This window comes from Haemaphysalis longicornis, unplaced genomic scaffold (genome assembly GCF_048455015.1).
Source record: "Haemaphysalis longicornis isolate Haplotype H1 unplaced genomic scaffold, Haemaphysalis longicornis Haplotype H1 scaffold_8, whole genome shotgun sequence".
In the NCBI taxonomy this organism is placed as follows: Eukaryota; Metazoa; Arthropoda; class Arachnida; order Ixodida; family Ixodidae; genus Haemaphysalis; species Haemaphysalis longicornis.
In genome coordinates, this window is record NW_027526445.1 from 111,897,588 (window position 1) to 111,915,690 (window position 18,103).

General features: G+C 47.7%; 2 protein-coding genes across 2 annotated transcripts in view; both read left to right on the forward strand.

The window, feature by feature from the left end:
• The window catches only part of LOC144149748 (uncharacterized), a 371,422-nt gene that overhangs the window by 185,762 nt on the left and 167,557 nt on the right, over positions 1 to 18,103 (forward strand). The window lies entirely within an intron of this gene.
• The window catches only part of LOC144149911 (ATP-dependent RNA helicase TDRD9-like), a 79,199-nt gene that overhangs the window by 20,795 nt on the left and 40,301 nt on the right, over positions 1 to 18,103 (forward strand). The window contains exons 9-18 of the mRNA XM_077681643.1: positions 973 to 1,076; positions 1,601 to 1,656; positions 2,035 to 2,092; positions 5,428 to 5,512; positions 7,749 to 7,806; positions 8,574 to 8,678; positions 10,835 to 10,932; positions 11,396 to 11,527; positions 14,434 to 14,596; positions 17,325 to 17,388. Coding sequence (XP_077537769.1) covers positions 973 to 1,076; positions 1,601 to 1,656; positions 2,035 to 2,092; positions 5,428 to 5,512; positions 7,749 to 7,806; positions 8,574 to 8,678; positions 10,835 to 10,932; positions 11,396 to 11,527; positions 14,434 to 14,596; positions 17,325 to 17,388 — 923 coding nt within the window. The remainder of the gene's footprint in view (positions 1 to 972; positions 1,077 to 1,600; positions 1,657 to 2,034; positions 2,093 to 5,427; positions 5,513 to 7,748; positions 7,807 to 8,573; positions 8,679 to 10,834; positions 10,933 to 11,395; positions 11,528 to 14,433; positions 14,597 to 17,324; positions 17,389 to 18,103) is intronic.

The following is an 18,103-nucleotide window of genomic DNA, read 5'->3' on the forward strand; positions in this document are numbered from 1 at the left end:
ATTCATTTGGGAATGCAAAGCACTTCGAACAAGTTTTCTATCGTGTTTTATAAGCCGCTCAAGCTCGGTACAAGCGGAACAGAAAGAAAATTTCATACATAAAAAAGTTATCAAAATATTAACTTCAAATTTTTATGGTGTTATCACAGAAGCATTTCCAGTTGCTGTGCCAATTTTCATCAAAATCCACAAAGAAATAAAAAAGTTGATTTTGAAAGCCACGTCCCCCCTTAAATGAGAGACGTGTGATTTCGTGGGATTTAAACCTGTGTCTGCACGTCGCCAGGAGTGGAACAAAAGTTGATGTCGTCGCTATTTCTTTCCTTGCAGCACATTCCCACTGAGGGGATTTTCCAGAAATCGGGAGCTTTAAAAGGCACTGTGCTCGCCTCGCAAAATTGACAAAACCGCAAATTGGAAACGAAATTTGTAGAATAGGGCGTGCTGCGTGACACTTGAGTGTGGTGGCACTGGATTAGAATGGGCGCACACTATGCATGTGGAACCTTGATTCCAGGGAAATCATGGTGTGTGTGCCAATCTGCTTGCTGATGTAATTTCCGCAGTAAGGGGAAGAAATGGAAGCGAAGGAACGGACGCAGAAAAGAAGGTGGGCAGGGTAATTCGCTCCAAAAGACCAAGAAATGGAAGTGAAGACAGAGACACAGTTACGACGTAGTGATAGAGAAGTAGTTGTGGGTATCGCCTGGCTTCTAGGAATATCTTACGGGCCCTGAAAAGGTGTTTGCTGAATGAAAAAATGTTTCTGAATCCGCGAACAGTTTGGCACGCCACGAAGCTCATAGCCACTGTGTTGGTGCCGGGTGTAATGAAAGCCCCGGCCTTAAGGAAAACAAAACTGTTGGCAGAGGCTTGAAACCTGGCTTGGCGAGTCTGTCTGTGTGCTTCGTAATAAGGCTGCTCTCCGAGGCTTGTTCTCTTTTGCATTTTTCTTCTTCCTTCACTGTCCAGCTGCCCGAGTTTGACCCCAACAACCCCAGCATTGCTCCGGAGGCCATGAAGATCGTCCACCACCTCCTCAAGGTGTTCGACCGCCTGGAGTTGTCGGAGCAGAAGTGAGTGTCGGCTTTCGAGGCTGAAGTACCCCATTGTATGAAAAAAAGAAAAAGGGTGTCGTTCTTGTCCTGTACAGGACTTAGCGGCCACTGCTGTGAGAGTGAGTGAACGCGCTTGAGTTGGTACGGGAATTTAATGCGGCTCTCTGTAGTTGGAGTTGAGTGGGTCACCACCGCGCCACATCTGGAGGTTGCCAGTGGCAAACAAGGGTTAGTGGCATCTGTGGTGTGAAATGTCGCCAGCGTGCCTGTCCAAGTAGTTTGCGCCAGAAGGCGAAGAAGCGAAAGCGAAAAAAGACGGAAGCACAGTGTAGCAGTGAGGAAGTCTTTGGTGAGCATCGCCAGTGTTTCACCTCAAAGAGCACATGAGCAGACTTAAGTTCCCCCGAGGACTCTAAGAGGGTCAGCAAGGGAACTCTTAATGTTGTAGGGATTCACTGTTGTCTCTGCTTCTTTTCACTGCCACGGGGGTGGAAGGAAGGGCGTTGTCCTGACCACGTCCTCTGCTTCACTTTTCCCCGCAGTGTCGCGGACGCCAGGTTTGCCCCCAACCGGGGTGCTGTCCTCATTTTTCTACCTGGTGAGTGGCAGGGTGTCACACCAATATTTCTTTTCTCGCCCTTCAACAGTTGCGTGTCAGCGAAAACACTGTGTAACCTTCGACTGCGAGATTCTGAAAGTATGAAAAGCGTGCAATACTTCTTTCAAATACTTTTATTTTGTGGCATGCTTCTAGGGGAAAAACAAAATTTCATCAGGGATAATTCCTGGCAAGAGTGCGAAAATTTAGGGAAGATTCAATGTTTACCCAATTTTGGAGCGCCTTTGGCCGAAGTGACGTAGGGTTTGGTGCAACTTAACTGACAGCACTACAACTGCCATGCAGGAGTTATGCTGTTGTGGTGGAATGCTTTCCGTGTTGAACGTTGAAACAATCCTCCACTCTTTTGTTGCGCAGGTTACGAGGAAATTGCTAGTATGAGTGACCTTCTCCGGGAAGACCGCATTTCGCTCAGGTGACTTCTTACTTATCCCTCATTTTTTTCTTCTGATTGCTTGCCTGCTGCAAGCTACCCTCGCCTTTAAAGTAAAGAAAAAAATATGCCAAAAAGTAAATTGTATACCCTATTTTTATTCGTCTGAAAAAATTGCCAAAAAGCCCATTTGCCAAAAAATGAGTTATGTACTGCAGTAAAACTACATTACAAGAGACACTCGAGGGACCCAGGAAACACGGCTCTTGTAACCGAGGTCTCTTGTATGCAATGTTGCTAACATGTTGAACATGTGAAAACCACCCAAACTGTTTTCATTCAAATGTCTCCTATAACCAAGTGTCTCTTGTAATGAGGTTGTACTGTACTCGATCTTTCTTCTTACAAGTTCTAAGAAAATGTTTGCGAAGTAATACAGCCCTACCATAACTGTTTACCAGGGCTTTGCACTCTGAGGTCTTCCAAGTGATCATTCGTGCCTGCATTTTTAAATTTGTCTTCCTGTTTTCTCAAAAGTAATTCCTTTGCCATAGAGCCAACTGTTGGCTGCAGCATTTTAGGATCTACTGATCAGACTTGCATCATTCTTGCTGCATTTGAAAGCTGGTTAGTTGGATAGGGCAATGAGGATATACAAATATAACAGTTCTTGCCACAAGTAGAAAGTGTTCGGTGCTTCTGTTTTGTCCCAAATATTAGTACTTCAGAATACGAAATTTCGTTCCGGTCAAATTTTCACATTGGGCAAAGTAAATTACACCTGCAGTAATGGAGGCACCGTTTTGTCGTTTTAGAACACGGTCATACAAACCAAGCCAGTACATGATGCATAGCTAGAAAAAATTGGGGCGGGACAGTGTGACGTAGCATATTACGTAACTTCGAGCTTATGCTGTACATAAAAAGGGTGATTGCACATTTATTCTTGGCATTCCACAAGACGTTTTGCGCGGGAATTCCAAATTCATGAGTTAAAAACTAACAAAAATGGCTGAAAGACGAGGGCCCTCGCTTGAAATCTGAGTGCCATATTTTGGGGCTCAGTTCATAGAGAAATAAAAGCTTAAATGAGCTGCGTGGCATTAAATCATTCCTGCCAGCTTTCTCAAATTTTGTATAGGAAGTAGAAATTTGAGCTTGTATTGCAGTTGTGAATCTCCTGGAATTTATGTTGTGTTCTTCGCGAAAATTTTTCACGTGCAATGGGATCTTGTTATGGTCACTGGGGATGCAAATTTTGGTGCGATACAAGTTCGGGAACCATCCTGTTCGAAGAGCATTTTGTACAAAGGGCTAAATTCCGGGAGTGCGTTCTCTCGCCGTGATTGAAAAGCATCGGCAAAAACTTCGAGGTAGTAATATGGCCTTGAAACTCGCGTTTTAATTCATGGATTTGAAAATGTTTGACTGCTAAGCCAGTGTTGAATTTCACTCGATTCGCTACTCTAAATAGCTCGATTTGCTACTCTAATTGCAGCTTTAAAGTGAACAGTATTATGCCGCTGCATTCGTAGCCGTTTGGCAGCCAGAATAGGTACAGGGAAATAAATAACTGTGAAATGAATTGTAATGCCAATTTCTCAAACAAATCACAGGTATTCGTGTCTGCCGGGTCAAAACAGTGACTCAGGCAAGTTTTATTGTGGTGTTCAACTCGGAACTAAATGAAACTCAAAAATTGAGGGGATGCTTAGGGCTTTCTAAGCATGCGAAAGCGAAAGCTTAGTTGGACCTCCTCCTGTTGACCTGCTGTTGAGCTTTTTGTTGAGCTGTGCAGCTGCCACCCGTCACCACTTGACCAGTGCCCTCCGAGGCTGGTTCTGCTCACTTGCCATTGCAAAGAGCCGTTGTCCATACCTTCACCGTTCACCGCTGTCCGTACCTTAACCCTTAATAAGGCGGCTCGTATGGCATTCCAAGCACGTGTGGTGTCGCTGTTCCTCAGAGCCCTCCTCCACCATCCTTGCTTCCCCAATGCTGTTTTTGTATCTTATCATGGGATCTCTGGCTCACGCTCCCGAAGCTCACACTCACTCCTACAACAACTTTAAGCCACATTATTGCCAGCTCTGTGCCCCACAACGTGTGTGCTTCAAACGGATTGGAAGATTTCGCCCTAAGGGGGGACACTGGTCTCAAAACAGCTTCTTTTAATTTTCAAGCAAATAAACTCTGTGAAACTTGTCAGTCTTCCTCGTTTTTCCCCTGATTTTGAATAATGTATTGGTCAGTTAGTTCCCAAGATAGTTAGAGATAATTAGCCATTTTTTGGTCAAGCAATAGACAAAACTGCAATCTTATTTTCCAATACTATGAACCCTGGTGAAGGTAATAAGAGAAGCAGTTTTTTTTTTAGGCATCACTTGGAACTAAGTTTGCAGCTCATTAAACCTTGGTGGCATCAGTGGCAAGGAACCATTTTGAGTGCCCATTTCAAACACCGAAGCTTAATGAGCTGTAAGATTAGTTCCAAGCTGTGCATCAAAAAATCTATTCTCTTATTGCCCTCACCAGGGTTCGTAGTATCGGAAAATATAAAAATTGGTTTTATGGCCAACACTGTTTTGTCTATTGTTCCTCCGAAAATGACTAGTTATGTCTAATTATCTCGGTAACTAGTTGACTAACTCAAAAAACAATGGCATATTCAAAGTCAGTGGGAAGAAAGCAGCAAGACTTACACAAGTTTCACACAGTTTACTTGAAAATTAAAAGTTGTTTCGAGACCAGTGTCCCCCCTTAAAACAATTGTATTTTTTGCGTTGCACGTATTTGATCGTGACTACAACAATGGCATTTCCATAGTTTCAGCCCTGTTTCACAACAATACCACTTGTACTGCCATGTTTTCATGCATTGAGCCTTTCTGCGGTAAGCACAAAAATACCGTAAGGTATTGCGGCGTGGTTGGCTGACTCGACACTTTTCGCGCTGCTACAAGCTTGAGCCTGGGAAGGGCTTAATGCCAGATTGTGTGCCACCAATAGCTCCACATAAAGAGACCAGTGCCAAGGCCACATCTGATAAGGACATTCGCTCCGTTTGCTTTCGCTGGGAATGAAGGTTCACCCTGTGGTGCAACTATTCTCGTACAGCTGGTACTGTGGAAGACCCTGCGCTACTCCAGCTTAGTTAACACTTTGATTCAAAGCACCAACTTTTAGTTGTTTAAGGGGGACTCACCTGTTAACCTTCCTATGGGACTTACTAATGTACCACGGGCTTAATCACCATCAAGCACCAATACGAAAAACTTTACAAGTACATACCAACGTTCACAATGGCCTAGTTTGCTTATTTTAGAGGTATGTCACTTCTGCACTGAAATAAAAAAAAATGTGGTTGATTCCCTGCAGGTGGTCCCTGCACCCACTGCACTCCACGGTGACCCAGCAGGAGCAGCAGATGGTCTTCCAGGCACCGCCCAAGGGGCACCGCAAGGTGGGGAGGGTTTCTTCTGGCACGTTTTTTGTTAAAGGGACAAACAACCGATTTTTGTCGCGTATATGTTCTCAAGCTCATGTGAAAGCCAGCGTTTTATATAGCCCGGTAACCACATGCAGTTTCTTAACAAATTGGCGGAAATAATTTTAATTTGGCAGCAAACTTCCTGAAATCGGAAGGGTGGCGGTTCGTAGTGTCAAAACCTGACACTACAATATGTGTCTCTGTCACGTGACCTGCAAACCTAGCAGCTACTGTAACTGCTGAAACGTTTATTTACCTATTGAAAACCTTTTAACACAAGTATTTGTGCAAGGTTAAATTGTATATGCATTTGTAAACATTATTTTGAAATTTTTAAAGACATGCCACCCACCGTTGCTGGGTTGCTCTCAGTGTGGCAACTGAGCCACCATGCCCAGAATCAACGGCAGCGTTCCGTAAAGAGACCCAGCGAAGGAGCTTTGATGATTCTGCCTGAGTCGGGGGCGTTTGTTCTGCCAAAATATTTGATTTCAGTTTCCAAATACGCCAACGGCAGCTTAAAAAAAAGTTTCGCGCCCGGGGAGAATCGCACTTTCCACCTTCACAACGTGAAGCCAGATTCTACTTATCGTCCATCCCAACAGATGGCGCATTTGTGTGAAATAGACCGTTGCATTTAAAAAAAACATATAAAGGAACAGGAAAGCCGGCGATTCAAACTTTTTTAGCTGGGGACAAGTTTTTAAATATCGTTTTTCATTTCGCATACAGACAAAAGTATGTTGCCAAGCTACTCTATGTCATGGTTGCCAGCATCATTTTTGAGAGGGACACATACGGCTCGCAGATCTAAAAATTTCGATTTAAAAAGTTCTAGGGCGTTATCAGCAAAACCGTTTCTCGTCAAGGTGCTTTAAGTGATGCCCTTTCATTTGGTATAGAGAATATATACTCGACAAAAATCGGTTGGAAAGCGTTCTTTGGGGTACCAATGGTGTCCTGTCAAAAAACTAGTGCATGTCCTTGTAGACCGGTCGGTTAACCGGAAAGCTCGGATAAGATCTCTGGAGACACGGTGCGGGCGTGAAATCGGGCTTCTTTTCTGATGGAGGCAGAAAAAATAAAAATGCCTGTGTGCGCGAGATTTCGGCGCACGTTAAAGATCCCCAGGTGGTCAAAGTTAACCCGGAGCCTTCCACTGCGGCGCACCTCATCGCCTGCGTTGCGTCGGCGCGTTAAACCCCACAATCAATCAATCAGTCAATCAATCAATCAATCGATCAACTGTGTCAAACCGGTTACTTGAGAATCGCATGAAAGGAACATTTCTAGACAAGGCAGCATACACACATCATTTGCGAAGAAAAAGGAGCATGACAGTGTACCTTTATCTCATAAACCACGTATTGGATCGTTCGTACATATGTTTACTTAGTGCGGAAAAAATCGTCACACGTGTTGGCTCTTTGCCTGCCATTTGGGTCTCTGTATGTTTGAAGATCGATTGGATGCACTTTTAGCAAAGGTTGGACTCAGTTCCAGCTTTTGCGCTTCTCTCGGCTTCCTTTGAGCTGAGGTGGAGCAGTTTTTGTAATGCGGAGTCTTAGTGCCCCATTTAGCTAACAACTGGCATCGTGGTTGCTGTTTTCTGGTACAGAAAATGGCCACCGCTGTACTGGCCGAATGACAAACACATTTGAGTTCTCATGGGATTTGAACCCGGGTCTCCAGGGTGGGAGACCAGTATGTTGCCACTGGATGTCTCCGCACGTTGCTAGGTGCGGAATAAGAGCGGGGACTAGTGCGTGCAGCGCCGACAGCGTGTCACCTGACAGGTGGTTGTGGCGGACGCCAGCCCCAGAGACCTCTATTTTGGGAGAGATGGGGTATGAAGGGTCGCCAGTCTGCCGGTCAAAGAATTTCGTGCCGAAAGACGCACAAACAAAAGTGAAGAAAGAGGCGCAAATGTGATGTAGCATTAAAGAAGCCTTTGATAGGTGTCAAAAGTTTTTTTGCCTTTAAAGCATATGAACAGACTTTAAGTCCTCCTGAGGAACTTTTCCCCCGCAATCTTAAGTGTCAAAACAGTGATGGGGCATAAACAAACAGGAAAGGAAACACTGGCATGAACTTGGTGTTAGGCAACGATGCCTTGGCTGCCTCCTCGTAGCAGGCGGTTGGGGCACCCCTTGAAACTCACCTGTAAGTGTCGACGTAAGTTCTGTTTCTCCAACTCACTCTGTTGCAGATCATCCTGTCGACAAACATAGCGGAGAGCTCCATCACTGTGCCCGACATCAAGTACGGTGAGTGTTGTGGCTTTGATGGCATTGACCCAATTTTTGACGAGGCCTTTCTGCCGCAAAATGTCTCCCCACAGTTGTCCCTGTTTTGGGAAACACATGCAATACTGCGCGTGTTGGCTAGTGTGTGCTGTTTCACTGGTAAAACTGTGTTCTTGTGAACAGTCAGTTATTTTCCTTAATATATTGTGAGCTGTGAATTATTTACCTCTACATACATGGCAAAATCAAAACGCCCCAACAGCTGTGCTCAAATGTCACACTAGGGAGTATTGTTATCACCTGTGGTTGAAAATAGAGGTTTGCTCATTATGCACATGTTAAAAATAAAAGATCTTCAGGGCCAATGGTAGTGGATGAGTCGAGTAAATGCGTTATGTTCTGCAGTATGTTATTAGAACTAATGCGTTATGTTCTGCAGTATGTTATTAGAACTCTAAAAGGGAGATCTTTGACCAAAGGTTTTGATCCCTGTGCTCTGTGTCATCATTGCTGATGTTGCAGCATATTGCGGGCTACAGTTGGATATTTCGCAGTTATTTTTTGTTCAAAGTTTCGGGCAGTTTTTCTGTAGCAAAGAAAGCTGCTTGCCAATTGTGCACAGGTGCGACCTTGATTGAGAGATCGGTTCATTGAATAGATATTTATTGAGATAACGGAATTTGAAAAGCCAATGTTTCCTAGTTCTCTTTTGCTTCAGAGATTGTGTGTGCGCCTGAACGGTTGCTGCCTTTCCATTATCTCCCCCCCCCCCCCTCTCCCTTGCGCAGTGATTGACTTCTGCCTGACCAAGTGCCTGGTGTGCGACCCCGACACCAAGTACTCCTGCCTCAAGATGGAGTGGGCCTCCAAGGCCAACTGCAAGCAGAGACAGGGTCAGTGTGTCCCCTACTGCCTCTCTTTGGGACGAGGGAAGCTGTTGCTGCTGACAGCTACCGCGTCTGGGTTCACCAGACGTCTCTTGTTGATAGCGGAGTATCGTGACCATAGGCACGCATGCAAAGGCTTGAATGGTAGCCACCCGACACTCCCTTGTGCACTCCTGATGTCTGCTCAAACTGTGGGCCTAGCAGTGTGCCATCTCATCTGCCGTCTTCTCCGGCAGGGGACCTTTTCCAAGAAGCGATCTGCGCATGTGCGCGCTGCTGGTCCGCCATTCTGTCAGGACACCCTGGGAAGTATAGGCGCATTCTCTCCTTGCTGCTTGGAGAGCGGCTACTGCTTTTCAGCAGGTCAGGGTGGCTTCGAATGGGCACACATGCACAAAAGCAGGCTCACTAAGGAATGGGCAATCAGGTTTAAGGCTGACCGCTCTTCAGACACACGGCTACCAGTGAGGGAGTAACAAAAATGGAAAGCAAAAAAGAACACAAAAAAGGGGGCTTCGCTCACTGCAGATTAGTCTTGGGAATGGGCACCTGCTGCCGTGGCATTCATGTGAAAGGAAGGGTTTGATGGGGAAGTGTGGACGAAACTGAACAACGGGAACATTTCGTGCGCAAGTTTTTCGGCAGCAAGACTTAAGGGGTGTGCCTGACTGCCGATTTTTAGTTCACCATGGTGGCCGCTAGGAGGAGGAACAGTACTGGAAAGAGGCCCATTGGCACCCGTTCGTAGTTGGGAGATCTGGTGATATGTGTTGTCCTACAAGCACTTGTATTGCAACAATGAGGTTCAAACCTGGAAAAATACATACACACAAACAAAAATGACTAAGACCCGCCGCGGTGGCTCAGTGGCTAAGGCGTTGCGCTGCTGAGCACGAGGTCGCGGGTTCGATTCCCGGCCGCCGCGGCCGCTTTTCTGATGGAGGCGAAAAGCAAAAATGCCCGTGTGTACGAGATTTCAGTGCATGCTAAAGATCCCCTGCAGGTGGTCAAAATTAATCCGGAGCCCTCCACTACGGCGCGCCTCATCGCCTGCGTTGCGTCGGCGCGTTAAACCCTACAATCAATCAATCAAATCAAAAAATGGCTAAGATTTCATGGTTCTAAACCCAGTTTTTGCAAGCGAAAGCAAACACTACGCTCACAGTGTATCCTGAAAGTTTGCATTGATTGAAATTTCATGCTCTGCCATCTAGCTGTCTATACTGGATGACTGTATTCATCCTTTCGCTTGCGCTCCAGGGCACGTGCAGACAAGCCAGCCAGCATGCCATAGGTCGCTAGACTGCGGAATCAAGCACCGGCAAAGAAGCGCTTTCGTGTGCTCGCATCGTGTGTTTCTCTAGTCGTCGTTCCTGGAAACAGAGTCAGAGCAGTGTTTGCACATATCAGCCGTAAGGCTCTCTCCTGGTTGCATCGCTTGATTGTGCCGAGCTGCGCACGCAGTTGTCCCAGCCATCACTAAGAGATCAAGCGCAGGCGGAGTAGCCATGTCACCCTCACCTGGTCATGGGGTACGAGTGAAGTTCAAAGATGTAGCGTAGTTGATCTTCGGCTGTAAAAGGAAGAAAAAGAAAACTCAGGCGATGGGATGTAGCGTACTTGCAGGTAAAGTTTTTGCGATGAAGAACTCCAGAACGTGCGGAGCCTTAAGACAAACATGTAGCCACAGGGGAGGAGATGCAAATGATAGGGCAATAAATTTTTTCATGAGTTATCGACTGATGAAGTCTCCAGGCATTGTGAGGGGAATGATTCGTTGCAGTACCATTTGGCGTTATGGGGGCGTAACTCACCCGGCAGCACTGCGTTTGAACAGCAAAAAAGAGGGAGAGGATTAAAACGGGAGTGCCTGTATATTCTGTTCTGCTTAGAGCTCTCTGCAAGGCTTTGCAAGTGTGGCGTGACCGACAAGGTTTGCTTCTGCGCAGGCTGTGTGCATCCTCTGTACTGAGTATTAAAGCAGTAGATAGTCTAGCTTCACCGCATTAAACCCCACAATCAATGAAGTTGCAGTTTCTTTCCTCCCTGCCATATTTGTGCATTTTGGTGGGAGGCAAGAGAAACCAAAATGTACCCGATGGCGGCACTGGGGCAGGGCAGCATGCACCGACCTTGACCTTTGACCTCCCCCGGTGCGGCAGGTCGTGCGGGCCGTGTGTCCGAGGGCCGCCTGTACCGCATGGTGCCAGAGGACTTCTACGACAAGTGGCTGCCCGACTATGGCATTCCCGAGATGCAGGTCAGTGCAGCGATGATGGCGAGCGTCCTTCTTCTCGCCGTGACCTGTCCCCTCGCTCCCCTCTTGTAGACGTGGCGCGAAATTGGACGCAGGACAAGAGAAGGGAGACAAAGGCGACAGACTTAGAAAAGGGGGGCTGGAAATGGGACACGCGCTGGCTCACAAGTAAAACTTCAGAGTACACGTAGGCACCTCAAAATTGCAATCCACACAGTGCACATTCCTTTGCGTTTACTTGCCAGTATGTGCAAAGGAATGTACACTGTGTGGATTGTAATTTTCAGGCGCCTACGTGCGTATTGAAATTTCACTTGTGAGCCAGCGCGTGTCCCATTGCCAGCCGCCCTTTTTTCTAAGACTGTCGCCTTTGTCTCCCTTCTCTTGTCCTGCGTCCATTGTGATCACAAATTCGTCGTCAGCAAGCCCAACCTCGCACTCTCTCTCTCCCTGTCTCCCTTTGCAGCGCTGTCCCCTGGAGCTGACGGTGCTGAAGGTGAAGAAGCTGGACCTGGACTCTCCCCGGGCCATGCTGGCGCTCTGCCTGGACCCCCCCGACCTGGGCGACATCGAGAGGGCCGTCATAGTCCTCAAGGAGGTCGGTGCTGCCACCGCTTTGGGCTGGCATGCGGAAGGGGGGGCAAAGAGAGCGAATGTCCAGATGCAGCATGAGATGCGTTTGGGAGACGGCCCTTGTCTCTGTTCCTGAAGCATCACAAAGGTGCACAGTGCTGCCCTCTCTCAAAGAGCGAATCATTTGGGCTACCTGTGTTTTCCTGTCGAGCGTTGTGTAGGGAGGTGGTTGCTTACAGTGACGAGGGAAGCGACACTGTGATGTGACAACTAGTGCAGGCCTTGACGTGGAGGTCTTGAAATGAATCGGTCGGTGTTGGTCCTACACAGACTGCTGTCTTGATTGCGTAGGCTTAGAGTGAGAAGTCTGCAATAAGTACACTCCCCTTGCAAACTTTGAGAGCTACGAACCTGGCAGGTTGGTGCAGTCGATACGGTGGCTTTCGTGCTGTGCGAGAGTCCCTTTGTCTTCTGGGGGAGAACAGGCATTTGAACGTAGCAGCTTCCTCTGTATGGGAAGTATAATAGAGCGAGGACAGACATGGACAAATAAAATGCAAACACGAAAACGTGAACCGGAACGCACAAATAGCACAATTTCTTTCCATACAAATGAAATTGTCGCGTGGCTTCATTGCAGTAATGGGGATTGAACATGTATATTTCTAAGTATACACTAGCCAGCCATTATTCTATCTCTATCCATATTTGATTTTGTGTGTTTTGGTTCATATTTTTGTGTTTTTATTGCGTTTGTCGATGAGTGTGCATGCAAAGTACGCAAAAATCGAGCGGAGTATGCATCTACAATTCCATGTTTGTTGCAAAAGATACTTTTGCTGACATGTTGCAATTTGGCAGTTTACTCCTCCTTGTTTTTCGTTCTCTCAGAGCACCATCTGCTGTTTGCTTCGGTTTATAAGTGTTCCTTTTAAATGCAGAGCATTTCAGTAACTCACGATGTCACCCGCGTTGGCGTCCGTAGTCGTAGTCCGCACCCCTCCCCCTACACTACATAAAAAAAAATACTATCCGGCGCCTGGTTTCTATCCCTCGACCCTGCGGGCGGAACGCAATGTACATGGTGCTCTACCCACTGCGCCACAAAGCCGACACAGAATGGGAGGCTACGAACGCGCCTTATATCCTTGATTCATTCAAACTACGTCAAGAAGCTGCTGATACAACGCATTCACTACCACCAACTCCCCAAACACTAAACGTTAACGCAATACACGCATTTACTCGAGTCCCCCTCGCGGGGAGATGGGCCCAATTTTTTTATTGTATTTCCCCCTGTGCTCTTTATCGCATTTTATGCCAGTGTACTACAAGACAGGGTGTACTGTGCCGCAGGCCACTCGGCTGTTTATAGGCACCAAATATAGCATCGAGCATCTCATCGGTTCTACTCTTGCAGTTTGTCGGAACTGCACCCTAAGGTGAAAGACCCGGTACCAAAAAACCTTGCAGCATCATATAACTAATGATAATTTAGAGAAAACATACGAGTCGTAGCAGGGACGAGGATTCAATGCAGTCACACGCGAAGACAAACAAGTGACTTAAAGGGGCTGTAAAGACAACATAAAAGTTTGGTTTACTAAAAGGGCTGCTTTGTCCCGAGAGCAGTGATACCACTTGTTATCACAAACTTCAAGCAAATAATGGAGATATTGGGGAAAACAGGGAAGCAGTGCTGACCCCCCAGCCACTTTTGGGCGATTTTTCTGTGGCGTCGCAGTATCTTGCTTCAGTGGTGGGTGGACAACGACCAAAGCCACCACCAAGAACTCGGCAGTAGTAGCGGGGCGTCCATTTCTGTTTGATCGCATCACTTGAACGCTAGTGTGCTGTTAACACAGTGACTATGTTTTAGTACTGGCTCATATTATGTCACTGTAGCGGGAAATTTGAAAGTTCTTTGATATTTCTTGCGTTTTTTTTTTGTTTTTTTTTCCCCCGATGCCTTTCGCAGATGAATGGAGATGAGTAAGTTACCAAAGGCTAGTTCTTTCATGTTACATGAAATTGTATTTGGTCTTCATGGCTCTTGTTATTAGCAACTTCTCTGCGTTGACACCACACAGAGCACAACGTTCGAGGTGCTTTAATACTTGCTACTTGGCGGTAGGACAAGTTTTAAAGACCATGATAACTGAAGCAGTATTTACAAGGCAAGTCATGAGAGACCTACCAAGGCTGGGCACCGGCCACTCCCTTGTTGCCGTTGGTTGCAGGGCAGCATGATGCTGTGTGGCATTGTCCACCTCTGTGTTTTGTAAAAACATGAACAAAGGAGTGCCAAGAAAATAAGAAATTCCTTGGGCACTCGTGTCCGCTTAGGTGCTTTGAGGGCGAAAGCTATATGGCCTCCCCTGGCAATACAAAGAGTTCGTTACTGCTGTGTTATGCTGGTTCCATGAAGCTGCCATAGTGGAGATTTGCAATTTCTCAGGAGTTCTGAATGGTCCTTCGGCTGATAAGCAGTGAAGATGAAGAGAGAAAAGTCAAGACAGAGGCCCAGACACAGTGAAGCAGTGAAGAAGTCTTTGATTAGTACCACCAGGGGAAGCCATTCTACCCGCCACAGTGGCTCAGTGGCTAAGGTGTCGTGCTGCTGAGCCTGAGGACGCGAATTAGCTCCCGGCTGCAGTGGCCGCTTTTCTGGTGGAGGCAAAAAGCGCAAATGCCCTTGTGTTCGAGATTTCGGCGCACGTCAAGGATCGACCCAGGGGGGGTCAAAATTAATCCAAAACCTTCCACTGCAGCATGCCTCGTAGCCCAGGTGGAGCTTCAGCACATTAAACCCCACAATCAATCAATCGGTCAGTGTTAGCAAGTGTGAAGCACGCATATGCTGCCGTCAGTTTCTGCGCGAGTGCCTGCCGTGATCGTCGCACTCCCGTCCTCCTCTTCTGTGGCACGCAGGTGGGTGCCCTGACGCCCATGCTGGGGGGCTCCTTCTGCCCGCTGGACGGGGAGCTGACCTTTGTGGGCAAGGTGATGGCCCAGCTGCCCCTGGACGTCTGCATCAGCAAGATGATCCTCTTCGGGTTCGTCTTTGGCGTCCTGGACGACTGCCTCGTCATGGGTGGGTCTGACCAACCTCCTCCTCCCCTTCCTCTTCACTGCCGCTGTACCTTTCGTCACCGCTCTATTCCATTGTTACGGTGAGGGGGACGTGAAGTGGAGATGTATGTACTTACAAAACTGAGTGCACGGCATGGGGCATGAGTGTAACATCTGTGTCTACCTCTGGCGTGCCTGCCGTCACCTTCTTTTGGCTGCTACTCAGCGCATGTCCAAATGCTGTGCATACGCTATGTGCTAGCATCTTATCCTTCTTCCTTTTTGGCTGAGGCACTGTCAACACCGTTATTCCCAGGTGCGAGTTAAGAACCGAAATAGCTCGTGTAGTGTACCGCTCCATCGAAGTGACAATCCTGTGGCATCAATGCGCATGCATTCTAAGAGAAGAGTGCACTGAATGCATGACACGTTTGCGGTTTTTCTCACATTGTTTGCTTGTCCTTGCCGCAGCGATTTGTCAAGCAGATTACAGTAACATCTCGGCTCAGTGATGTGAATTTCACGGGGTCGCGTGAAATACAGTTAAACCTCGTTATAACGAAATTGAAGGGGCGCCGCGATTTGCTTGTTATAGCCAATATTTCGCTATAGCCATAGCCGACATTTACTGCAAATATTATGCATTGTAGTTACCTAAAACAAAAAGCGGGCGAAATAGCATCTTGCTGCACGGCGATAGTCAGTAAACTAAACACATTCCGGAGGTAAAAAAGGAAAAGTCGCGATCCTACTTTATTGCAGTTCAAAACTCGTATTTCAAACAGACTACTTGGCTACGAAGTCCGTAATTGGACATTGATGCACCTTCCTGATGCGAGCGATGGCTTCCATCTTCGCCGCCCTCGTGCGTGCCGAAGTAGTGACGCAGCACGTCCACCGCATCTAGTCCCTCCGACGCCGTCCTTAGCGCTTCTTTTCAAGCCATGTGCAACAGCGCTGACGATGGAATCTCGGTTGCTCACGATGGTGGACAGCGTACTCGTCCACACGTCAAAGTCTCTTGCCACCTTACCACGGAGTGCACCTTACCTTCCTTTGCGCCCGATGCGACGGCTTTTATCATAGCCGTCTTCTGTTCAAGCGTGATCGTCTTTCGCTTTCGCTTCCCGCCTGTCGCACTCGCGCTGTTGGAATCACGCCGGCAGTACGATAAAAGATAAGGCTGAAGACTGCCAAAACCCACGCACACACAACTACGCAGCGACGTCGGCGATACGAACGGGAGGAGGGGTGGGGGAGGAAGGCGACGCAACCGCGCGCGCCGTGTGCATTGGGGTTTTTCTCGGGCTCACCGCGGATAGTCCGCGGATTCCCCGAAGCCATAGGGATACATGGGAAAATCGAACGTCGGACTGCTTCTCGGGGAGCCCGCGGTGAGTCCGACACTGTAAATCGAAGGGCCCCATTGTCTGCATGGCGTGCGCAGGGAGGGGGGGGGCTTCGCGGGCGCAGTGTCCGCATGGCGCGCCAGCCAGCTTCGCGCGCGTGGCGGGAGTTTTGAACTGCTAATACAGTTGCTGCATCACACACTGTCTCAGATCCGCGTTGCGCACTGTTGTAAAATTAGCTCAAAATTTGATTTCTCAACGAAATTTGTTCGTTATATCCCGTAACGGGGAAATTTTACCTCGTTAAAATGAGGTTTTAAATACATTGGTTTCTATGGGGACTTTCAAGGGGAATTACGATTTGCTCGTTATATCCATTATTTCGTTATAGCCCGTCTCGTTATAACGAGGTTTAACATATTCGCATCGTCCAAAATTCGTATCATCAAACCGTGCACAAAATGAAGGATAAATTTGTTTTGGGGAGAAAAAAATTTTTATATTCGTGTGCATTTTCTTTTTACCAAGATCTTCAACGATCGACTTCTGGAAAGCGTAAAATTGTGGGCAAGTGATTTCACGAATGCTTTTGCCTGCCACTGCACACCTCAGCACATCGAGCGCCAAGTTTCAGCTGTCGTGGGCGGCCTGTCGTGGTTGCTGCTGCGGTCGTCGTCGTCGTCGTCTTCGCCGGTCATGTCGGCAGCAAGCGGCCAGCAAACAGCTTGCAACCAGCAATCTTCTGAACCTCCTTGAGGCGAAAAGCACAAGCAAAAACGGGTCGACAACCCATTGACAGAGAGAGGATGACGACAGGTATCCCATAATTGGAAGAAAAAAAAAACAAAAACAAAAAAGAAACACTCTCTCTCTGCCGACTCATGCAGCTCAGCTGTCGTGCTCCGCTCGGTCCACGACCGCCGGTGTTGTTGACGCCTTCGTACGATCTGCAGTCGCGTGGAACCCGTTTGGAACAGCCAACGCTTTTTGTATTGTAAGCAATGCATTTTGGCCGGGGAATATTACAAATTCGTACTAGCCGTGATCGTATCTCCGGGGTTTTACTGTAAGTCTGAAAAACCTGAAAACGACTCGTGTCACGTTCGAAATACTTGCAGTGACGCAGAGGAAGAGCCAGCTGCGGTGATGAGGCACAGGGCCAACGTTCGTTGTCGTTATCAAGTTGTACTCAAGTATAGCCAAGCAGAGTGGTTTGGCTGACTGCGCTTGGCATTGAACCATTGACTGTTTGTGAAGTCTAAAGCCATCATTGCTTGTCAGTCGCATCGCAGACACAGAATGTTACCTTTCTGTTGCTCTTTGTGGGGGGGGGGGGGGGGGATGTTTCTTGTGTCTGATCGTGATCCGTTTTGGGTGCGTTTTTCTTCTTTTCCGATGCAGCGGCCTGCCTGTCTGTCCAGTCCATGTTCTCACGACCTTTCCAGAAGCTCATCGAAGCCTACAAGTGAGTGACCCCTTTGCCAAGTGCACTCGAATGCGGGCACTCCGTTTCAGGAGCGCTTGGTAGATGACCCTGCAATATTCTTCAGGAGCGCTTGGTAGATGACCCTGCAATATTCTTCTGAAATGCATCTCTGCCCATCTCATTGGCATGGTGCTGCTGAGCGGGATGACGGTGGCTTGACTTCCCCACTCGAGGTGCCTTAAGCAGTCATGGTGGCAGTGAGGGGAGATGCCGCGGGAAAGCCCCATGCATAAGGTTGAGCCAACCATGACAGTGTGTGTTTAAGATCGTAAACACAAACGAGGCGGGAAGAGGATGAGCTTACAGTTTCAACATAGAGATACCCGTCCGCTTGTCAGTGCATGTGACGCACTTGAAGACCAAGGGAATGCTCTTCCGGTCGAGCCGCTGTGACCGTTTTTCTCTTCTTCTGGTGGTATTGATAAATGAAGCGCTCTCTTGCAATGTTCTCATTCACGTTTAAGAACCTGAAGTGGGTTGCATTATTAATCTGAAGCTCTGCACCACAGCAGACCTCGTAGAGCAGGTGTAGCCCTATTGCGCAGAACCCTAGTGGAGAGAGACGAAAGGTTGGATACTAGGGCCTCGATTTCGCGGTACACTGAATGTGCAAGGCGGCTTTGTGTGATCAAGGCTGGCATCGCTTTGTCAGCTTTCAAGGCAGCTGCGATGCTTTTTGTCGCTGTAGTCCACC